Source organism: Canis lupus, chromosome 21 (genome assembly GCF_048164855.1).
Source record: "Canis lupus baileyi chromosome 21, mCanLup2.hap1, whole genome shotgun sequence".
Taxonomy (NCBI): Eukaryota; Metazoa; Chordata; class Mammalia; order Carnivora; family Canidae; genus Canis; species Canis lupus.
The window spans coordinates 16,454,047-16,479,747 of record NC_132858.1 but is presented as its reverse complement, the minus strand read 5'-3'; the positions used below and the strand labels follow the sequence as shown (position 1 = coordinate 16,479,747).

General features: G+C 34.3%; 2 protein-coding genes across 2 annotated transcripts; both read right to left on the bottom strand.

Annotated features, from left to right (window-relative positions):
- Positions 1-3,975: 3,975 nt before the first annotated feature.
- On the bottom strand, positions 3,976-4,914 carry LOC140613405 (olfactory receptor 5J3-like). The gene has a single exon (XM_072791933.1). It carries the CDS (start codon positions 4,912-4,914, stop codon positions 3,976-3,978), a length of 939 nt encoding a protein of 312 aa, XP_072648034.1.
- A 13,876-nt stretch (positions 4,915-18,790) lies between these two features.
- LOC140613404 (olfactory receptor 5J3-like) lies at positions 18,791-19,723 on the bottom strand. The gene has a single exon (XM_072791932.1). It carries the CDS (start codon positions 19,721-19,723, stop codon positions 18,791-18,793), a length of 933 nt encoding a protein of 310 aa, XP_072648033.1.
- Between the last annotated feature and the right edge of the window lie 5,978 nt (positions 19,724-25,701).

Sequence of the window (25,701 nt, the reverse complement as noted above, 5' to 3'; positions counted from 1 at the left end):
AGGGAGCCTGCTTCTCCCTCTGCCTGTGTCTCTGCCTCTCTCTCTCTGTGTGTCTCATGAATAAATAAATAAAATCCTTAAAAAAAAATGCCTAGTATGTTCAAAGCATTTCATCACTATTATCTCTAGCCTTTATGGAGATCCCTGGGTGGCGCAGTGGTTTGGCGCCTGCCTTTGGCCCAGGGTGCGATCCTGGAGACGTGGGATCGAATACCACGTTGGGCTCCCGGTGCATGGAGCCTACTTCTTCCTCTGCCTCTTTCTCTCTCTCTGTGACTATCATAAATAAATGAAAATTTAAAAAAATTAATCTTTATGTAATTTTATTTAATTAAATATTCTGATCCATATGATTCACATTATACGTGGCCCAGAATAATTAAAGGAATTATCTGAGTTTAGACTTAAGGAAATGGTGGAACAATATCGTAATATAATGATAGTCTGGTGTAAAAATTTGTGTTCCTCTTACTGTTTATTCCATAAAGCCTTTCAATATTTACTAAGGAGTGAACATAATAATGATGGAATTTGAAACCATATTGCATGAAAAATAGTGGGAAAGATAGGAAATATCTAGTACTAGAAAAATTAGATTCAGGATAATATTCTAATTCAGCAAACAGTGAACATCTGAACAGTCTAAGAATGAAAAGTGAGAATATGTGAATTTTAAGACTTCATAAGACGTATCTAAGAATGATACCCGCTCAAAAGAAAGATGGGTATTGCTTAAATTGAAAAAAAAGGTCAGGGATCCCTGGGTGGCGCAGCGGTTTGGCGCCTGCCTTTGGCCCAGGGCGCGATCCTGGAGACCCGGGATCGAATCCCACGTCGGGCTCCCGGTGCATGGAGCCTGCTTCTCCCTCTGCCTGTGTCTCTGCCTCTCTCTCTCTATCTGTGTGTGACTATCATAAATAAATAAAAATTTATAAAAAAAAAAAGAAAGAAAAAAGGTCATATTTAATTGCTAAAATTTTAATTAGTTTTATAGGAGAAGGATGACTAACATTGGACCATTTTTAGGGGGGATTCTATATCAGATTCAGATTCTATATCAATAGGGTTTTGATATGATGAAAATACGCTTCTTAGATATTTATCATCCTGAGAATTACAATTTGTTCACAGGCTGCAATTGACCAAGCACTAGCCTGGGATCAATGTAATCACTATTGTGTTCACAGCACAAAACCAAATTTCAAATCTTAGGAACCATAAATTCATTAAAATAACTTGTCTCTTAATAAACAACAAACATGACCACTGTGCAAATGTACCCACAACTTGTCCAAGCAGTGCTGGTGACTTATTTCCCTGATGAATTAGACCGATTTCCAGACTGTGAACTCCAAATCTACAAACATGAAATAAAATAATAATAGTAATAATAACACCTATTTAGATATAAAAGTTATGTTTAGTAAACATCTACTGATTCTGATTTCTCGAAGTGTTGATGTTGAGCAGTAACCAATTTTATGGATGGGTAAATGTATTGGAGCTGAAAGAGCCCATTCTCAATTTTTTTCCCTGATATTTTACATGAAAGTTGAAGAAATAGCATGTTTCATTCATGAAGTCTTCATTTATTTCTAATTGACTAATTATATTAACCATTTAAGGACATTTGGAATCTGTTCAACCGAGTTGCATTGTATATATATATACACACACACACACACACACACACACATATATATATGATGAGGTATATATATGTAGTACTCATATTATCCATTATATTGAATATATTACTCATTTTCAAATCTTCATCCTATAAATCTGCCATACATCTCTCATTTGCATCACAATTTAGGAAAGGGATTACTTTTTTTCTATATGACCATCTAGTTACTGTAGATAATAGTTGCTGTATATACAATAATACAGCAACTCATTTGTTCAGATGAATTAAAGGTCATCATTAAACATAAACCAATATGGTATTTTTGTTCCACAAAATAACTCTCCTCCATAAATGCCCACTTAATAAACTGTTATTTTATCTTTATCTTGGCCAGCCCCTTATTTATGGGGTACATATTGTAACAGAACTTTATTTTTCTGAGTTCTAATTATCTGGCTTGTATATTATATATCATATCATTCCTTGTGTTGATACTCTAGGATATGAGATATTGAATGCTTTTGAAAAAATTGTGAAGAATGATGCAAAATTAGGTTTACTTATTATTATTTTATTTTTTTATTTTTTTCTGAAAATCAAAACTTTAATACAAATTCACTTTTATGAATGCCTTTTATACATAAATGTCAGATATATGTAGCCTTAAGGGACCCAATTTCAAGTAATATATTAAATGATCTTGGAAAACCATAAAGGTCCACACAAATGTTATATGATGTTCTTGGGGTTGTTGGTGGTGGTATTATTATTTCATTCTGAAAAGTAAACGTTTAAATGAATTTCTTTGCATGCATATCTAACATAATGAAGATTTCAATTTACTATCTTTATTCACATTTCAATTTGCTGCCTGCAGAGATATTGGAGCCATTCACTCATGAGTTTGGCTGTCACTGAGAGGAAAAAAAAAAAATAGAAGTTTAATCTAGCTTGCCTTGTAAAACCACATATTAATATTTATAGAGTATTCAGCTCTCTCATTGTGCTGCTGAGCCTAGTTGCCTCTTATTATTTTAGTATTTAAAAGAATCTAAAAAATTAAATATAATTTTATTTGTAAATGGTATTTTCTATAATACTGTTTTGTCCAGATAGGAGACTTTGTAGCAATTTGCAGAGAAGAGATCAGTATGGGACAATCAGTATTTACAGACCTGATTTCATCATTATACACTTGTATATATAATTTGAATCAAAGGACAAACAATGGCTTTGCATATTTTCCCTATTTGGAATATATAGCACAGATTTCCTCCTATCTAGAATACCTTCAAGGAATTTCTTGCTTAATGGCTAAAGATGATTCTGGTAAGATCTTTAATGGAAAAAAAAAGGAGGAAATAGGGCAGCCCCAGTGGTTCAGCGGTTTAGCGCCGCCCTCAGCCCAGGGTGTGATCCTGGAGACCCGGGATCGAGTTGTACCTCGGGCTCCCTCCATGGGGCCTGCTTCTCCCTCTGCCTGTGTCTCTGCCTCTCCCTCTCCCTCTCTCTCTCTGTGTCTCTCATGAATAAATAAAATCTTAAAAAAGGGAAATAATTATTAATGACTCCCTAATTTTCTTGGAGGCCTCCTTTCTAAACATGAAGGCAAATTTCTCAGCATAAGTTTTCACTAAGTTTTGCTAACCCTTCCACGTGGAGTGGAAGTAAAAGTGTAGCATTCGGTCCTTCAGTTTCATATATAGTAATGGAAACCAAGGAAGGCCACAAATAGGGACATAGTTCAGACTGATCACTGGGAGTGAAATCACAGAGGCGATCTAGGCGATCTAGATCCTGATCTAGTCAGGATCTTTTTCTGACTATTTTTGAGAATCTGCTTTTATTTTGAAAAATGTCTGGCTAGAAATAATCCAGGCTAATTTCAGAACATGCATATGCCAGCTTCGTGGATAATTCAAGTACCAGTCATTTTTGCTTTAAAAGTATTTTACTTATTTTTGTGCTTAATAGAGAGACTGATATAAGAGATATTTTGTTATTTATCAATCTTGTTTGTATCTGTCTATTTGTGTGTATGTTTATGCATCTATTTGTATGTATTCATTTCTATGCATATACAGGAATGAAGGGGTCTTCAGCTGTCCAGAGATAAATAGCCTAGATCTTACTATAGTTTTTAAGTTAGTTTGTAAACCATAACCAGACATATGTTCTTTACCTTGTTATTTTTCTAGGCTTTTTTCTTCTGCTATAAAATAGAAAATTCCCATTAAAAATAACTCTAAGACTCCTTCAGTCTCAAAACTTTAATAAATTTATATAAATATTCTGTTCCAGAGAGCTTCTTTGTATGCTATTTTTGGACCACATATGGTGCGAAATTAACAAGGACAATATTTTATTTCTGTAGCTCTTTTCACAGCATCTTTTACTTCCTTGTTTCTCAGGCTGTAAATCATTGGGTTTAACATAGGAATCACCAGGGTATAAAACACAGATACCACCTTTTCTTGTTCTAAGGAATATTGAGAGCTTGGTTGAATGTAACTAAAGCTTATAGAGCCATAGAATAAAGTCACAGCCGTTAAATGTGAAGCACAGGTGGAGAAGGCTTTGTGTCTACCTGCTGCTGAGCGGATCCTCAGAATAGCAGCAACAATGAAGACATAGGAGATCATCACAATCAAGAAAGTGATCATAGCAATAATTCCAGAGAAGATTAAAAGCAACAGTTCATTCATGGATGTGTCAGAACATGACAACTTCAATAGTGGGGGAAGGTCACAGAAGAAGTGACTGATGATATTTGGCCCACAGAAAGACAATTTCACCAAACCAATTGTGTGTGTCAATGAGTTGATTAAGCCTCCTACACATGACCCAATGACCAGGACAATGCAAACTATTTTAGTCATAGCCACTGTGTAAAATAAAGGGTTCACAATGGCCATGTAGCGGTCATAAGCCATTGCCGCCAGCAAGAAGCCCTCAGTGGTAAGGAGTGACACAAATAAAAAATACTGCACAATGCATGCAGAGAATGAGATTGTCTCCCGTTCAACAAAGAAGTTCAGCAGCATTTTTGGTGCAAAGACTGATGAATAGCAGGCATCAACAAATGACAGGCAGCTAAGGAAATGATACATGGGTGTTTGGAGTTTGGGAGTTACTTGGATTAGAAAGACCATTCCTAGATTCCCCACCAAAGAAATGGTATAGATCAGCAGGAAAAGCACAAAGAGGACAACTTTCAGTTCAGCACGATCTGTCAGTCCCAAAAGGATAAACTCTGTAACCAATGTAAAATTAACATCAGCCATGGGTATGTATTTCTTGGTACCTGTTAATGATAAAAAAATTGGAGTCAATTGAGAAGAATCATGCCACAGTATCAAAACTACTTGGAATCTCTAACTAGCTGTGCAACTTGAGCCGTTGACTTTTCTTTCCTGGTTATTTTACCCATAAAATTAGAAAATTTTAACTAGAAAGCATCTGGTCTCTTCAAGTACTATTTATTAGTCTATTCCAAAAGGATACTCCATGAGTGAAAAAAGAAAACATAAATAAATAAAATCTTTAAAAAAATGAAGTTCTCATTTTGGATTTAATGGCAGCTAATGTCAAATACATCAATAAGAATTAACTGTATTATGGCATTTGAACTGAGAAATTCCACTTATGCCTTCATGTTTAGCTTATATTCTACATTTTTTTGGTAAGTTGGATATGATGAAATACTAAGCCCTAACATCCAAAAACTTTGTGGTTATCCTTAGGAAACAGTTGGAGGCATTAGCTTCCGTGAAAAATGTCCACTGGGAATGAGGGGAAAGGGTACTGAGCTGGAATGGTAAACATGGCGATCAGCAAGTTATAATTGGCTTTTGGTATCCAATAGAAATATCTTACTCAGGAGACTCAGGAAACAAAGTTTTTACTTTTTCTGATAAAGAGCAAAGTAAACCTATAAAATAAAGCAAATCTATAAAACATACAGATACTTTTTACAATATTTTTTGGATGTTGCAACATGTTTCCTCAAATATGCAATGTCTTTTCCATTTATTTTTATTTTTTTTTAACTTTTATTTATTTATGATAGTCACAGAGAGAGAGAGAGAGGCAGAGACACAGGCAGAGGGAGAAGCAGGCTCCATGCACCGGGAGCCCGACGTGGGATTCGATCCCGGGTCTCCAGGATCGTGCCCCGGGCCAAAGGCAGGCGCCAAACCGCTGCGCCACCCAGGGATCCCTGTCTTTTCCATTTAATGCACAACTGTTGATTATTACCATATTTTGTTTGAAAAATAGCTATCTTTTTATATTATATAGAAAATAGAAATAAATATTTTAAATAGTTCACAGGGCTATAGCTTTACCTCTATATATTACAGGGAGATATTTCATTATCCTTTCACTTGGGAGACACTATTTTTTTAGTATAGTAGGTATAACTCAGAAACAAGACAACAGGGGATCCTTGGGTGGCTCAGCGGTTTGGTGCCTGCCTTTAGCCCAGGGCATGATCCTGGAGTCTCGGGATCCAGTCCCACATTGGGCTCCCTCCATGGAGCCTGCTTCTCCCTCTGCTTGTGTCTCTGCCTTTCTCTCTCTGTGTCTCTCATAAATAAAGTCTTTTTAAAAACAAAACAACACAACATTACAAATTTATTGAAATTGTAAGAAATGAAGTAACTGTTTAGCTTTAGGATTTCTACACTGATGGGTGAGTAATCCCTATGGAAATATGTAATTATGACAGATTGCAATTCATCCTTTAGGGAAGAATATTTTACACTGACTAAAAAAATGATTTTTCATTGTTTCAGTAGGCATTGCCTAATGATTTTTTTATGTTAATGTAGAAAAAGAAATTGAAGTGTAGGATAAGGAGTGAGAATAAGTGGCCAGATTATAAATCCTTCCCACTCTAGGTTTATAAGAATAAAATTAGAACATAATTTTTATGCCTTCTTCATCTTGTTTTTTGTATTTTTAGCTAATTTGCAAAATGTATTTGTCTGAAAGTCAAATAAGTGAGTTTCACTTACCAGTGGAAGAAAAAAATATTCAGTACTTTAGCTTATTTAGGAACCTTATAGTCACTCATTCCAATGGATTATTTCTCTGTATTCCTCCCCAAATAATCAATCAATCAATCAATCACACGGAAAAGTTAAATTTGTCTAACACTTACAGTAATACAAATTGAATAAATGATAGTAGTTACAGGTAGGACGATTAAATTCAAAAATTTCCTTTAATATATGATAACCATAGGCAGAGCACCCATGGTATGAAAGCAAGAGCAAAATGGTCAAAAAACAATCATGTCAGAAGACAGGGTTAGATAAAAATTTAGTTATATATTTACTTAGGTTCAAATGGGAATAGAGTCCCTGGAGATAATATTCTGATTGAAAGGATATAGTAAATACATGATTAAAAGTTCCTCTGTGTTTCTTGAGGGATTTAGGAAACTCTCAAGACCTTAATGGCTCCCTGAAGGCATTTAATTTCCTGAATGTTAGAATGAATAGAAGGAAATGTAGGGCAAGTATAGGGAAAAAACCAGAATCTATAAATTCTGAAAAAACAACGCAATAGAATAGATAGTGATACCTGCTTGGTATTTTTGCAAGAGAAGCTTTTCAGAAGAACCCATTGGTTGGGCCTACATGTTAGAAAACACACATGCACATATATACATCCACACACAGACAAAAGTGAAACTAAAACCCAAACATCAGTGGGCTTTAAGGTAGTAAAAAAACATGCAATTAAAAAAATTATATTCTTTTGATTTCTTGGATTGTGAGGATGGGATAAAAAAACATTAAAACTTCTATTTCTTCAAAGCTTTCCTTGAAATAAATCCAATCATCTATATCTTGAGTGGTTTATTCCTTCTAGCATGTGTCTGCTGAGAGACAACTTTTGGCGTTTTGGCTTAGTCTCAAAATGAATAACAAGGAAATCTAGTAGCAATATTTCACAATGTTCCCTCACAGTGTGACATTGTAAATATGATTTATTTAGTTGTAAATAATCTTTTGTGTACAATTCTGTAAATAAGAATTGTCCTTTATTGTTTATTCTAAAAGTGATTTCATTTTAACTTCCTAAATGTACATTCCTTATTTTCCTGATTGAAAACTAAGAGAGCAGGTGGTAGGAGTGGGGATTAGGTGATATTCTAAACTTGAATTAGGGGTGCTTGAGTGGCTCAATTGGTTAAGCATCTGCCTTCAGGTCATGATCCCAGAGTCCTGGGCTCAAGGCCGAATTGGGCCCCTGCTCAGTGAGGAGTCTGTTTCTACCTCTGGGTGCATTCTCGCTCTCTTTCTCCGTCTTCCTCTCTCTCTCTCTCACACACAAACACACTTGTTCTCTCCCTCTAATAAAGAAAATCTTAAATAAATAAATAAATAAATAAATAAATAAATAAATAAATAAATAAACTTGAATTAGGCCGGAAGATGATTCATTATTTTAGAAGACCTAGAACATTCTAAGTACCTGATGCATTCTGGATTTTTCAAGTATATAATTTATTACCAGTCCATATATGAAGAATTATGAGAAATATATATCAGAAATACAGAGAGATTAGGTTTCATAGACCAATATCCTCTTTTCTCCTAGGAAGTTATAGATCAAGGACAAGAAGTATCTGAAAAAGCTGTATAAATGTCTATTTGCAGGTGACAAAGGAGAGAATAAAATGGAGTAAATATTACTAAGATGTTCATTTAAAATGGAGCTAGGAGGCGGGGATCCCTGGGTGGCGCAGAGGTTTAGCGCCTGCCTTTGGCCCAGGGGCGACCCTGGAGACCCGGGATCGAATCCCACATCGGGCCCCCTGTGCATGGAGCCTGCTTCTCCCTCTGCCTATGTCTCTGCCTCTCTCTCTCTGTGTGTGACTATCATAAATAAATAAAAATTTTAAAAAAATGGAGTTAGGAGGACATAGGAAGGGTGGGGCTAGAAGTCAAAACGTATTCTATGTTAAAATGGACACAAATGGATTTTCTGCCTAATACTAGCTCTAGCAACCAATTACACATAGGTTACTGTAACTAGAGATATATACAGCACCAATCTCATTTCATTCAAAATGACTTATATAAATTCCCTCTCCCCTCTTTAAATATTCTAAACTCCTTTGTTTCTCCTAAGCACACTTTTGGTTTTGGATGAATCTGTCTCTCTTGGATTGCAATCTCTAAGTCCCCAAATAAGCACACATTTTATTTTGCAATTTAACAGTTTTGTCTTTCCTTGGTTGACACAGGCTCTCAGTTGTGGAGGAAAAAACAAACAAACAAAAAAAACAAAAACTAGTTCAGAAAGTCCCTATCAGATCCTGTATCTTCTGTAGATCTATCAATCCTCTGAGGTTATAGGCAATACTATTTCCTTTTTTCTTTTCTTTTTTAGTAATCTCTACACTAAACATGGGGTTCAAACTCAGGATCTCAAGGTCAAGAGTCAAATACTCTACTAAGTCAGCCAGGCACCCCATGCAATGTTATCTTTAAAAGCACCTATTTCTGGGAAGAGGCCTCATACCAATCATCAGATACTTAAATGGATACCTAAACTAATATCTAATGGCATTGTTAATAATAAAAACTGATGTTAAGCTTTTAAGTATTGATATTTATAACATTGACAGGGCTGCAATTGAATTTGGTATCTAGAAAAATTAGGCAGCTTTATTTAAAATGAATTTAGCATATATTTATTGATTTGTCATGAAAGAAGCCTTTCATGAAAAATATAATTCAGAAGTTATATTAATACAACACATTGAAGTATTGTATTTTAGAAAATAATAACTTCTTCCAAATAAAAGTTATTGAGGGATAATTATGATACAATAAGCAGTATTCATTTCAAGTATATAATTTAATGAGCTTTGACAAACATATACCCAGACCAATTACTACCACAGTCAAAACATAAAATATTTCTATAACCCTCAGAGTATCTTCTTCTCTTTCTAAGAAACTGCCATCTCTGACCTCTAACTGCAAAGTACTGCTGATTAGTTGTACATCTATATTTGTAAAATTTGCTTTTGCAGAGTTTCATACAATTGGGATAATACAGATTTTTTTGTCTGGATTTTTTTTGAGTCAGGATAATATTTTTAAGAACATTAATATTGTTTTTTAATAACATTAATGTTGTTACATAAATCTTTAGTTTTTTTCTTTTTTATTGCTTAGTAATATTCCATTGTATGGATATAACACACTTTGCTAATCCACTCATCTGGACATTTGGGCTGTTTGCAATATTTAGCTACATTGAATAAAGCTGTTGTAGGGGCATTTGGGTGGCTCAGTTGGTTAAGCATCCAACTCCTGGTCTTGGCTCAGGTCATGATCTCAGGGTCTTGAGATCGAGTCCTACAATCCTGCATCAGGCTCCCCGCTCCTTGGGGAGTCTGCTTCTCTGGCTCCCTCTATCTCTTCCCCACATTCTTTTTCTCTGTCTCTCTGTCTCTCTCTCTCAGATAAATAAATAAATAAATCCTTAAAAAAAGATTGTTGTTGTAAATACTAGAGTAAAAGTTTTGAATGGGCAGGACTACTCAGGTCACCTGGATAGATACCTAACAGTAGAGTGTTCCAATTCATTAACAGGGAATATCTATTTAGATCTCCAATTCCTCTCAACAATTTTTTATAGTTTTCATGTCTTTATCGTTAAGTATTGATTTTGTTGTTGTTCAATTTATTCCTAAATTTTGCACTATTGTCAATGGAATAGTTTATCAATCTTTGAATTATTTGCTATTAATACACAGAAACATTTCATTTTTGTATATTGTTTTTGTCTTTTACATACATAATAATTCCACCTGAGCATAACGAAAATTGTGCTTCTTCCTTTCTCGTTTGAGTGACTTTAGCATTTTGTTTTGTATTATTCATTTAGTTTGTATTGTTTTCTTTTGTATTGTTCTTTCATTTCATATCGTTCCTTTATCTCATATTGTTCATTTCTTCCATATGTATTTTTTGCCTCACTTTTGAATTGTTCTGGCTTTCACATATAAGCATGTGTATTTCTGGAACTTATTATTGTGTATTTTTGTGTATTATGTGTTATGTGATAGAAATCTCCAGTAAAATCTTTTTTTAATAATAAATTTATTTTTTATTGGTGTTCAATTTGCCAACATACAGAATAACACCCAGTGCTCATCCCGTCAAGTGCCCCCCTCAGTGCCCGTCCAGTAAAATCTTGAATGGTTTTTTGTTCTTGTGTTTTTTAAATTTTTTAAATTTATATTTTATTTTTTATTTTTATTTTTATTTTTTTTTTACCAAACATAGGCAGTGTTGTCCATTACTATTTCTGGTTTTATTTTAGTTTATTTTGCTTTGTTCTTAACCTCTTTCTCTTCTCTTTTTCTGTAGGAACTCCACTATGTATCTATTGATATGTTGAATCATGCAACACAAATCTCTGAGACTGTGTTTATATTCCTTCATTCATTTCATATTTGTTTGCCAAATGGGATGATTTCTAGCTAACTAGCTCCAAGTTCATTGATTCTTTCTTCTATCTCCTGTTTGTTTTTGGATCTTTCTAGTGGATTTTTCATTTCAGTTATTGCATTTTTAACTACAGAATTCTAATTTGGTATTTTTATTAATCCTTTTCTTTTTATTGAGATTCTCTATTTGATGAATACTTATTGTAACACTTTCCTTTAATTCTTTATATATTTATTCTTTAGTTATTTGAACATATTATCTAGTTTTTAGTTCAAATTCAATTAGCCAATATATATGGTACGTTGTTAGTTTCAGATGTAGTATTCAATAAATTTATCAGTTGCATATAACATCTAGGACTCATACCACATGCTCTCCTTACTGCCTTCATCCAATTACTCCATCCCTCCACCCACTTCCCCTCCAGAAACCCTCAGTTTCTTTCCTATACTTAAGAGTCTTTTATGGTTTGCCTCCCTGTCTGATGATTTCCCATTCAGTTTTCCTTCCCTCCCCCTATGTTCTTCCACACTGTTTCTTATATTTCACGTAGGAGTGAAATTTATAATAATTGTCTTTCTCTGATTGACTTATTTCACTTAGCATAATACCCTCCAGTTCCATCCATGTCGATGTATATATTGGTAAGTACTCATCCTTACGGATGGCTGAGTAATATTCCATTGTATATGTATATATACCACGTCTTCTTTATCCATCCATCTGTTGATGGACATCTGGGCCCTTTCCATGGTTTGAATATTGTGGGCCTTGCTGCTATGAACATTGGGGTGTAGGTGCCCCTTTGGATCGCTACATTTGGGAATATAATGGATAAGCCTTGCTTTGGGAAAACCACCTTTGTGATCATGGTATCTCCCCTGCCAGGTAAGTATTAAATATATTATTTATAATAGTGCTTAAAATCTTTTCCTGCTCTAACATCTGGGTCATTCAGTTTCTACTGACTTCTTCCTCCCACCCTTCACCACTGCTCAAGTCTAGTGTATTATTACATTTTTTCTTTTTATTTGTAGGTCTTGAAAATTTCTGTTAAAAGCTATATATTTGGGCAGCCCAAGTGGCTCAGTGGTTTAGCTCCGCCTTCAGCCCAGGACATGATCCTGGAGACCTGGGATCGAGTACCAGGTCGGGCTCCCTGCATGGAGCCTGCTTCTTCCTCTGCCTGTGTCTCTGACTTTCTCTTTCCCTGTGTCTCTAATGAATAAATAAATAAAATCTTAAAAAACCTATATATTTGATATATTTGATACAGTGTTGATACTCTGTATTTTCTAAGTGCAGCTTTATTGAGTACTGACAATTATTTATTCAAAATTGTTGTTCTGAGTAACATCTCCATCAGTATTTTATGAAAGTTGTAGCTGCTCCATCTCTTCACCAGCACTTGATGTTTTATAATCTTTCATTAAAGATTTTTTTTAATCTATATCCAGCATGTGGCTCAAACTCACAACCCTGAGATCAAGAGTCACTTTTGCTCCACCAGCTGAGCCAGCCTGCGGCCCCTGGTATCCTACACTATTTTTATTGTCATCTCTTTTATAGTTAACTTTCTTTCCCTAGATTAGTAGTAAAGTAGAGCAACTTTCCTATTTTTTCTGGAAGTGGGATATTTTCAATATTTATTGCATGATGTTCTTATTTTTTTTTATTTATTTTTTTTAATTTTTATTTATTTATGATAGTCACACAGAGAGAAAGAGAGGCAGAGACACAGGCAGAGGGAGAAGCAGGCTCCATGCACCAGGAGCCCGACGTGGGATTCGATCCCGGGTCTCCAGGATAGCGCCCTGGGCCAAAGGCAGGCGCCAAACCACTGCGCCACCCAGGGATCCCCATGATGTTCTTATATGTACTTTCACCCCTTCCCTCACCCTTTGTTTTTATTTTGTCTTAGTTTTATTGATTTGTAAGATTTCTTTATAAATTTTGATTAGAGTTTCATATCTATGCAGTAAAAATATTTTTGCTGACTTTGTGGTTTACTTTTGCACTCTACAAATATATTTTTAAGTATCAATATAAGTCAAAGTCCCTTAATTTATCCTTAATGGTCAGAACTTTTTGTGTCTTATTTAAGAAATATTTTGCCTGTTAAGGTTTTAGGATGTCTCAATTTATATTATTTATTGTTATAATGTTTACATTTACTATTTATTATTGATTGACTTCTATTTAAAATAATGCAGCTTGAAATATTAAATACAGTGCACTCTGTTCCTTTTTTTACTTTCTCTATGATAGTAAAGCCTTAAAAGATTTAACCCCATTGACCCAACACTGCCTTTTGCATTATTGTTTCCATGCATTTATATTCTATTTATTTTAAATCACCTAATAGAATATTATTATTGTACAGCCAAAATTCAATCACAATTTATAATTACCCACACATCTCCAATTTACCCTTCCCTTTGCTTTCCATATTTTCATTGAAATTAATTTTTGTCTTTTCTCCTGAGCACTTGTTTAAGAATTATATACACACACAAAGACATACACACATATTGTAAAGTGCCCTGACAGTATGTGTACAATTTATTTCAGATTTCCTTTTTTTACTTATGAGAGAGAGACAGAGAGAGAAAGAGAGAGAGCACATATGGGGGAGGGTCAGAGGGAGAGGTAGAAGCAGACTCCCTGTTGAATGGGGAGCCCTATGTGCAGCTTGACTGCAGGACCCTGGGATCATGACCTGAGCTGAAGGCAGATACCTAACTGAGCCACCCAGGTGCCCCAAGTATACAATTTATTTCATTTTATGTTTATGTACCTGAGCATAACCACCACATAAATCATAATGAAACAGGTATTTCCAGCATTACAGAATGATCCTTCATGGCTATATTACCATAACTTAATTTTAGCTGTTGTTAAACCTTACACAAATCTTACATATGAATTTTTTTAAAAATATGGACTTTTGTGTCTGCTTTCCTTTATTGAGCATAATTTTTGTGACATTTATTTATAATATTGTGTATCAGTAGCTTTTTAAAAAAAGTACTGTTTGGCCTTCCATTTTGTGAATATATAAAAATTCATTAATTTGTTATAAAATGGTCTGTTTTATTTTCTAGTTTGTAATTATAAATATTATGAATAAAAATGCTTAGAACATTATTGTTCATGGATGTTTATGAACACACACTTATATCTGGGAAATATTGGGACATAAGTTAGCCATATATTCAGGTTACCATCAGACAGTTCTCCTAAATGCCTGTACTATTTTCATACACTGTTGGAAATGTGTCAGTAATGATATTAAACACTTTAACATATCCTTATCGGCTATTTTGAATGTTTTTCATATAAACTTTGTTTTTTTAATTTTTTCATATTTAGTTGTCTTGTCTTTTATTGACTGGTAGTTCTTTTTCGTATATTCTGGATGAATCTTTTGTCAGTACACACTCTATGAATACTTTTCCATAGTTTGTGGCTTGCCTTTTTAATCTTGTAATGGTATATATCCAGGGACAGAAGTCCTCAATTAAAACAGAAGCCTTGGGCAGCCCTGGTGGCACAGCGGTTTAGTGCCACCTGCAGCGGGGGGTGTGATCCTGGAGACTTGGAATCAAGTCCTGTGTCGGGCTCCCTGCATGGAGTCTGTTTCTCCCTCTGCCTGTGTCTCTGCCTCTCTCTCTCTCTGAATAAATAAATAAACAAACAAATAAATAAATAATCTTTAAAAAAATAAAACAGAAACCTCACTGAGTGTTGTATATATAAGCAACTGGAATATAAATAAAGCTTTGGAGGAAGAAAGAATAAATAAATAAAACAAAGATCTATTCTTCCACTGTTATTTTTATTTTATTATTTGTATATCCCTATTAAGAAATGTTTGTCCATTTTGATGGACATGAAGACAGACTTATGTTTATCTCTAGAGACTCTATTTTTTTCGTCTTTCACACATTTACTTCTATGATCCATCTTAAATCAATCTTTGTATATGATGTGAGTTAAAGTTAGGGTTTCTAGCTCTTTCTACTCTTTCTTACCCTTATTAAAAATAATTTCCGGTTCTTTATATGTGATTACAGATTCACAGAAAGTGAAGAAGATATTACTTTCCACAAGGGAAGGCTTCACTCTTTCTAAAAAGGCATAACGGATGATAGGTTAAGTTAATTCAATTATTATTGGGGTTCGTTCTGGGCTGGATTAAAGTTATATCTCATTTTTTTCTGTCTTGTCCTTGTTTGGGTGTAGATTTCCCAAGATATTGATTAAGAAGTGAGCCTCTCTCCCCCTAGCTCTTAAACACTGCAGAAAATTCAGTTTTAACTCTTTGGTGGTGTGAACTTAGCCACCCTGCGCTATTCAGGCATATCATGGAGATATGGTGGGTTCAGTTCCAGAATATTGTAAGAAAGTGAATATTGCAATAAAGTGAGTTGAATGAGTTTTTTGGTTTCCCAGTGCATATAAAAGTTATGTTTATATCATGCTATAATCTATTAAGTGTGCAATAGCATTCTGTCTAAAAACGTTGGTGTGCATACCTTAGTTTAAAAATACTTTACTTTTTTAAAGATTTTATTTACTTGAGAGACAGAGACAGACATAGCAAGAGAGAACATGAGTGGAGAGAGAGGGAGAAGGAGAAGCAAACTCCTTGCTGAGCAGGGAGCCCAATTTGGAACTCGGTCCCAGGATCCTGAGATCATGACCTGAAATGAAGGCAGATGCTCAACAGACTGAGCCACTCAGGTGCTCCTAAAATTACTTTATTGCCACAAAACCCTAACCATAATCTGAGCTTTCAGTGAGTCATCATCATTGATCATGGATCATAGTAACAAATAGCTTAATAAAGAAAAAGTTTGAAATATTGCAACAATTACCAAAATGTGATAGATATACAATGTAAGCAAATGTTGTTGGAGAAGTGGTGCTGATCCCTTGCTTGAGGTAGAGCTGCCATGAACTTTCAATTTGTAGAAAACATAGTATCTAGGAAGTTAAATAAAGTGAAGCATAGTAAAAGGAGATGTGCCTGCACATCTTCAAATTGCAGCCAATATCTTGAGGGGGCAGTCAGCCTTGTAATTGATGCCTCTATGTCTGCTGGGAACTTGTCAACCAAGCATGTAAACACTGAGACAAAATTCACTCTCTCTCCAGATTCCATCTTAATCTGCAAAATCTGAATCATTTTGTACTCCAGAAAGAAAACTCTAACCTTTTTTGCCTGGCCTACAGCAAGACCAAAATCTAGCAAATGTTTTGGGCAGGAATTCCACATTACATTTGCTGCTAGCTCTTCCTTCTAGCAGGATTTAGTGTCTTCTAAGCACAGCTGGGGAGTGGGAGACTTCAATCTATGCCTGTACCCCAGAACTATGGCTTTCTTACACTCTCCACCTTCCATCTCATTCAATTTCCTATTGAGGGTTAAAGCAGCTGTGTGTTTAAGCTCCTATATAATCCAGTTCATCTTGTTAGGCTGCATAACTGTCAAAAGGACTACTGTTTTCTTTTCCTCCAGAACAGTTACAGGACACAGGAGCCCCTGCTTTTGATATACTGCAACCTTTAATATTTGTTTTGTTTTGGACAATACCAAATGTTCCTCTGTGTTTTTCAGAATTTATTTATTTATTTATTTATTTATTTATTTATTTATTTTAGAGGGTATGAGGCAGAAGCAGAGGGAATCTTAAGAGAATCTTAAGCAGGCTCCATGCTCATAACAGAGCCCAACACAGGGCTGAATCTCATGACCTGAGATCATGACTTGAGCCAAAGTCAAGAGTCAGATGCTTAATCAGCAGAGCCACCCAGGTGTCCCCAGAATTTCTCCATTTAAATGTCTATTCACATATCTATCATCTATCTATCTATCTATCTATCTATCTATCTATCTATCTATCTAAATATCTGTCATCTATCTATCATCTACCATTTTACTTACTTACTTACAGCTTATTAGATTATTATTATTTATTTATTTATTATTATTATTATTTTTACAGCTTATTAGATATTCACATATCTATCTATCATCTATCTATTATCTATCTATCATCTATCTATCTATCTATCTATCTATCTATCTATCATCATCATCTTCATCTATCTATCATCTACCATCTTACTTACAGCTTACTGTGTGTCTATACTTCTGTTTATTTGTTTATCTGGTCTTCAGGCCTCTTCAGACACAGAATATGGCTAATACCCTGAGAGGAAATGCAACTATGTGTGATGAAACCTGCAAAATATCTGCCTGACCCTCTCCTGAGTCTTCTGATTCCTCTACAGAGCCCTCCATGCAAGACGACGCTGCATTATCAAGTGTGCCCTGAATCAGTGAGACTAAGTATGCTCACATATCCAAGTTCACCCCTCTCTGAAACCTATACTACTACAACTCTCTTCTCTTCAATAGTTACTCACTTTACTCAACAGATAATGTGTTATCTTATCTTGCTTTTCTTGTGTGTGTTTTTTTTGCATAGATGCTGTTTTGATCACAAGTTATTCCATCCACAAGTAAAAGTGCATATTTTCCTAACTTTTTTTTATTTTGAAACATTTCAAACTTATAGTACAGAGTCAAGAATAAGACAGATTTTCAATAATATTTAAATGATCTCTCTTGTGTTCCTTACCTATAGATACTAACTGCAATTGATTAATTGCTTTATCAGTCTCTCAATCCCTATTTTAATATATCTATGTATGTATGAGTGTTTATATGCCCATTTCGTATATATTTCCTTAAAATAGTAATGACATAATATTATTTTATATTATGCATCACAAAGTCATGCTTCCCAAAAGTTTGAGATATAACATTAGGTAATACATTCATCTTCACACAATACTTTGCAAACTCATTTACCATATCTCTTCATTACCTGTTCCCCTAACAGCTTTTGCCCCGTATATTATCTTAAATCTCTTTACTTTTGAATGTCACAGAGTAACTGGTACAAGTAAAAGGATTAAACAGAAGTGAGTTGAATGAATAAACTATAACTAATAACAGTTATTTTCTTCTATAGCTATTTTTCTAAGATACCATTAAGATACATAATTTAAACATAAAAATGGAGATATATGTCTTTACTTGGATGACAGCATTTTTGGAACAACAAAAAAGAAAGGTCTGATCCAAGAAAATCATGCCAAGAAACTATTACATTTTTTTCTCTGAGATAAGAATGCCTTTGATAAATTATAAATTCCTATCGTTGGAGTGTTCTTTTCATTTGAATCAATGTCAGAGTCTTTTAAATACATGGTGCATTCTTTCAGAGCTTAGCATCAGAATTTGTTTAAAAAATGTACTAGCTCTTGAGAGAATGAAAATGTTAAATCATAAGAACAGTGAATATGGTAAAATAGACTGAATTTACATTTTCATGTCAAATTCAACACTCATGTCTTCAAATTCATGAGACTACCTTGATTATAGTTTTTTTTTTAATGATAGGCTTTTTTAAAAAATTTGATTTATTTATGATAGTCACAGAGAGAGAGAGAGAGGCGCAGAGACACGGGCAGAGGGAGAAGCAGGCTCCATGCACCCGATGTGGGATTCGATTCCGGGTCTCCAGGATCCCGCCTTCGGCCAAAGGCAGGCGCCAAACCGCTGCACCACCCAGGGATCCCTGATTATAGTTTTGTTGGTGTTTTAAGTTCTCTTCCACCATATGGACCTCTTGGCTGCATCTTTTACATCCTTATTTCGTAGGCTATAAATCAATGGGTTTAGCATGGGGATCACCAATGTATAAAACACAGCAGAGACCTTCTCCTGTTCCAGGGAATACTGGGAACTTGGCTGGATGTAACTAAAGGTCACAGACCCATAGAATAATGTCACGGCAGTCAGATGAGAGGCACAAGTAGAGAAGGCTTTGCGCCTCCCCTCAGCTGAGCGGATTCTCTGGATGGCCATGATAATGCACATATAAGAGACCATAATTATAGTGAAAGTGAACATTGCAATGACCCCAGAGAATATTAAAAGCAGCATCTCATTGTTGTGGGCATCAGAGCAAGAGAGTCTCAGAAGAGGGGGAATGTCACAGAAATAATGATTCACAATGTTAGGACCACAGAAGTCCAGTTTGAGCAAACCTATTGTATGTGTCAGTGAGTTAATGAGCCCACCCAAGTAAGATGCAAGGACCATCTGAATACAAACTCTTTGGGTCATTATGACTCTATACAACAAAGGATTAGCTATTGCCACATAGCGGTCATAAGCCATCATAGATAGGAGGATGCCTTCTGTGGTTACATATACTGCAAAAAAGAAACTCTGTAGAACACAACCAGAAAATGTGCTGGACTTGTGTTTCGATAGGAAATTGACCAACATCTTTGGAGCAAAGACAGTAGAGTAGCAGATATCACAAAAAGAGAGGTTGCTAAGGAAGAAGTACATAGGAGTATGAAGTTGGGCATTTAACCAGATCAACATAATCATGCCCCAGTTACCTGCCAGAGTGGTGAAGTAAATAAGGGTGAAAAGCAAAAAAAGAGGGATCTGCAAATTAGGGTTTTCTGTTAAACCTACCAGAAGGAATTCCTTCACCCCTGTATGATTCCAACCTGCCATTCATTCAAGTTTATATAGGTTTTCAGTTGCAGAACAAGATGATATCACTCAGATGAAAAAGATACATGTATAATTTCCTCCATGATTCAGTATCCATAATAGTATTGGGGCTTTTATGTTTATGCTGTAGTTGGTTGAAGAAAATAAATTGACTTTAGCAGTGGGCCATAGGTATATTAGGCAACCCATCTATACTTACTCAAATTTTCAGAACTAGAAATTATTTTATTCCCTGTTTCTCAATTTCCACATCATAAATATTGAGAGGAGGAAACTCTTTTAGATCAACAAAGTATTAATTGATAAAATTGACAGTCAAACACAAATATTCCTCATATCAGACCTCTGATTCATTCTAAGACATACACAAGTTTTCTGCTTACATGGGCTACACACTCTGGCTCCTTGTAATAAAAATTATCTCCTTATCCTCTAGCCAAACTGTTCCTACTTTTCAACACCTAGTTAACTCATGGTGCTGACTTTCATAATATGCAACCCCTTTCCTTTCTAAATCTCAAACATTGGAACTTTTTTATGTCTCACCTTTTGCTCAGATTCTGCAGTCAGAAGATCAATGACTATGTCCTCCATAAGAGCTGAACTGAGAAAAAGAGATAGAACAATTTTTCTTCATCCAATATTGTTAAGGCCAATACAAAAATAGCAGTACAATTTAATTTAAAAATCCTTCCCTTTTGCATCTTTGGATCACTTCACCTTTGCATCTTTCATTTTTTATCACCATTAAAACAAAACCCTACAAAAGCCAATGTTGGGAAGCAGAATGTGAGGATGAGGTACTGAAACTATATCGATCAGATATTTCTGCTTTCAAAAATGGAGGCTATCACTTAGTTGCACTTGTTTTTTGACATGATATAATGCTAATTCAATAATATTTATGGTTAAATATTAACAAATTGTACTTTCCTTACATTCAGTGGGTGTTATTACTGCTTTATGTCAAGAAATGTCATATTTGCTAGAAATGAAGTAGTGAACAAGAAACATGTCATCCATTATTAGAGAAATCAACATGCATGTATGTATATAGTATATCCCCTCCTAACAAGTGCTATGAAGAAAAGTAAAGAAGGGAGGTGAATAGAAAGAGATGTAGGTACTATATTATATAGCATATTATAATCTGTATTGCCACTCTAACCAGTTACCAAAAATTGGTGGCTTAGACCAACAAACATGCATCTTAAGCAAGGCACTGTGTGAGGCATGAGCTCTTGAAGGATTGTGCACCCATGGAATTTGATGTCTGCTGAGGTCAGGATAAGGATAAGCTTCCGACGCGATCTTTTGAGTATTGCTAAATCAAAAGCAAAACCTTCATTCTGTGAGTATAGTCTCATCCCTTATCAACTGAAGTTATAAACTAATTTCAGATCAGTGGCCTTGGTAAGCATAGTGAATCCAGGTCCAACTGTATCAAGGCAAAGAAGGAATGATGTGTGGAAAGTACCAGTATTTTTTTTTTTTTGTCAATACCATATTGTAAAATGTAAAGTCACATTTTTAACCTGAATAAACTGAACCTAATACAAAAATAGAAACAAGAATAAAAAAAAAACATTGGAGGTGAAAAGCCATTTGTGTATGTTTCTTAGTGGTGATCTTTTTCTCCTGCAGGCTGTTTAGTGAAATGAGAACCTCTCATTCCTGGAGTGTAGTAGAATGAAGTCTTAGTTTCACTGGAGCTCAGCCCCTGATTTGCTGTAGATTTTGCCTGTTATAAGAAACTGTAAAAAGGAACCAATACAGCAGAGTTTGTATAATTTTGCCATTTATCATTTAGAGAAAGAGAAGGAAAAAATGGATTTCCTCCCAGTTTGGCAGGCATAAGGCTTCACATAATGCATGTAACAATGAACTGATGTGTGATACTGATGGGCGTGTGTCAAGACCACAGCACAGAAAAACAGAAACTGTGTGCTGGAGTAAAGGGAGGAAGGAGAAACCTAAATGTGAGCTCAATAAGTTCGTGTAAAGATTTCAAGCAACAGGGGATCCCTGGGTGGCTCAGCGGTTTAGCGCCTGCCTTCCACCCAGGGTGTGATGCAGGAGTCCCGGGATGGAGTCCTGCATCGGGCTCCCTGCGTGGAGCCTGCTTCTCCCTCTGCCTCTCTCGCTCTCTCTTTTTCTCTCTCTCTGTGTCTATCATGAATAAATGAATAAAATCTTTAAAAAAAAGATTTCTAGCAACAATTTTGTCGACTGAACTCATAATAAAAAACTATAGAGAAAAGTGTTACCAAAGATTTAAATATGATTTGCTCACATGCTGTTAGAATTATAACTAGAACAGAGATTTATTCTGTCATTAATGCAGGGCTTTTCCCATCACTCAGTGTTGTCCTCCTGATAAAATGAGAGGCTACTTTAAAATACTAGCAGTAGGAGTGTTCTGAACATAGTGTTCTAAAACACTGAAAACATTTTATAACCAATGTCATGATCAGATTTCACTACCTTTCAGAATAATATCTTGAAATGGTAGGACAAAATAAGGACACTTTTTGTTTAAAAACATATGTTTGTTTAAAAACATTTTCTTTCTCTGAGGTTTTCATTTATGACTCCAAAGAGACATTAGAAAATATATAATCATCAGAGACACAGTTAGTGATAGGCATATCGGTGAGAGAAATCGCAAAGTTGAAAGCATTTTTCATTATGATAAGACAAGGAATCCAGCCAAATGCCTATCAGATGAGTTAATGATTCTTAAAATAATGGGCTTTCCATACAATGGGTGCATTGCTGTTAATTTAAATGAAAATATCTCACTATTTGCTTTTGTGGAGCTTTACTGACAAAGTATTATTTTAATGCTTATAAATAAATTTGTTATAAAATATTGCATGTAAATATTACTTCTTTTACTGTTCATGTTATTATTAAATATATACAAATAAATATAGAACTGATGAAATATGATATGAAATATTATTAGATGTTTAAATTCACATTTCTATAACTTCATAAATATATACATGTCCTTATAATTTGAAATGAACATATACTGAATGATTTATGACTAAAAATTGCTTATAAGACAAAGGAAGCAAAAATTGGATGACACACAAAAATAAAAAATAATAATCACAAATAAAGATGTAAAAAATTTACCAGCAACAACCTTGTCATACCGAGAGACCCCCAGATTATAGCTTGGATAGTCTGATTTAAAAACAATACATACAAACTCAAGGAAAATAGAAACTAATTATTAAAATATTATTGGAATTCTAAAATAAAATTATATCAAAAATATTTCTAAAATATTGTATAGATATGAAAGAAATGGTTTTCCTTGTGATATAGTTAAAATACATTATAATTCTTAGATATTCTATCTTAAAGAATTTTTTATAATTGGACAAGTAGCCTTAAGTTACTATATAAATCAAATGTTAAATACTGTAAGCACACATGCATACACGAAAATATAGAATGTAGGTATTATGCAAATACTGCCCTTTTTCCCATAAAATGAGAAATTTTGAAACCTTTAAAATATAAATAACCCACAAGTTAGGACATTGTTTTCTGGCTCTTTGGGAACAATACTGAAATCATACAGCTGTTAACATATTCTTCTAGTGTGAGGAGATAGGAAATATTAAAAGTTTTAAATAAACCTACATTACCACTTCTTAAATATATTCACAACAAAACGAAGTCCAGAGTTAGAATATCTAGTGAAGAAGACCAGGTTTTCATGATTCTTAAAAGACTAAATGCTGAGAGTAGAGATTTTTTAATGTTTGGTTATTTTCTTTTGGGGACACGAACTGTAGCTCATGTGTAGATGTGAATCTCAGATGTCCACAGTTTGGATCGTTAGCATTCTTTCTGGTCTCTGGAGATTGGAGCTAATCATGCCCCTGCAGCTCTCTTCAAACACCATTCACTAGATGCCTCTGCTTTCACTTTGATAAAATGCACTTCCTTTTATAAATAAAACATTCACACATCTTGGGGTAAAGGCACAAAATAGAGATTAAATGCAATGCAGGAACAAAAGAAATGTGTTCCAGTTACATATATGCTATTCAGACAAATGTTCAAATGTTCTAATGATGAAACAGTTGAGATTGTCTTTTATTCCTGTGAAATGGGGATATTCACACGTGTTATATCAACCTTATTGGTTCATTATGAAATTGATATAAATTAATACATGACATCATACTTTCCAAACTTTAACAATAATTTACATTAATTTTTTCTGAGATTTTACACACATACTCATACACATAGAAGTAACTGAATTGTATACTCTCTTTTTGGTTTATTTATGTAAAAATACATGCTTTTCTTTTTTCTAATAATTCAACAGACATCACAGAGCTCTGGATTATGTCTTATATTCTTTTATAGCTTCTATGTTCCCAAGGTGGTAGTAGACACATGAGAAACTGTGGAGATTTTACATATATTCCACATAACTTTATTAGCTTTTTGCATAATTTTATATTGCTCTTTTTAATCATACAAATAATATATTTATTATTGTGTGTTTAGGAGAGGATGGCAGATGTTTTGTTAAGATGTGTTGTTAATTTTAACATGAAAGCAGAGTAAGTTACAATATATGAAAATAAAATAGTGAAATCATGTCAATCCAAATATTGTACAAAAATAAAAAATATATATGCAGTTGTGAAAATTCCAATAAGACAACATTAGATTGTCTTTAGATACAAATTAGAAGATATTGCCATGTAATAAGAGAAAAGATTTTCAGAAACCAACAAAACGGTAAATGAAGGAATGGAGTTAGCTACATAATGAAATTGGATTGCTAATTAGAAGTAGGGAAAAAAAGGAATATGGTTAAATATAGTCAAATTAATGGCACATGCTCTAGCACCAACTGGATCACAGTTTGTGAAGTTGTTGCTACAATAACTCAAACAAGGGATCAGTGTCAATGACAAGAAGACAAGCCTATATGCTGGCCAAAAATATCTTGGCTGATATACAACCTAAGTTTTCTGAAATGGAATCTGATTTTCTTGAGACGGGTTACTTGCATCAAAAATGGAGAAGTATTTTGGATCCTGGGAAGGTTAGATTTATTATAGAAATGATAAAATTAAATTCATAAAACAGAGTTTAAGAGAACTTGTTATATTAGATTATCAGAATGATCATATTTGTGAACCAAATTCAAATACATAATCAGAAACTGACTTAGAATTGGGTTTTCTGTTGAAAATTGAAGAGAATGTTAATATGATTTTATTATTTTTTAAAAAATATTATTTATTTATTTATTCATGAGAAATGCAGAGAGAGAGGCAGAGACATGGGCAGAGAGAGAAGCAGGATCCCCGTGGGGACCGCAATGCAGGCTCCATTCCAGGACCCTGGGTCACGACCTGAGCCAAAGGCAGATGCTCAACCACTGAGCTGCCCAGGTATCCCAGTATGATTTTAAACATTATAAAAATAATAAGACAATTTGGAATTCACCATATTTATATATTCATTATTAGAATATAAAGCATTTATATTCCTGTGTTGATTTCATTTGTTAACCTAATAATCTTAAGGAAATAAAAAGAAATCTATAAATTCAATTTAAAATATAAAGAGTTTAATTAAATAAGATTACAGATTGTAGCAACTTTTAAGAGCCCTTAGAAAAGTGATTGTTAACAAAAAAAAGAAAAAGTGATTGTTGTAATTTACTAGTTATACAATTAGACCACCCTGTTTCACAATGGAATCAAAATGTAAGGAAAAACGATGATTTTTATACTTATTACAGCAAAATATTGCTTATTAAATAAAAAAGCCTCGGTGTCCATGGAAAGATGAATGGATAAAGAAGATGTGGTCTATGTATACAATGAAATATTACTCAGCCATTAGAAACGACAAATACCCACTATTTGCTTCATGGTGGAGGGACCTGAGGGTATTATGCCGAGTGAAATAAGTCATTCAGAAAA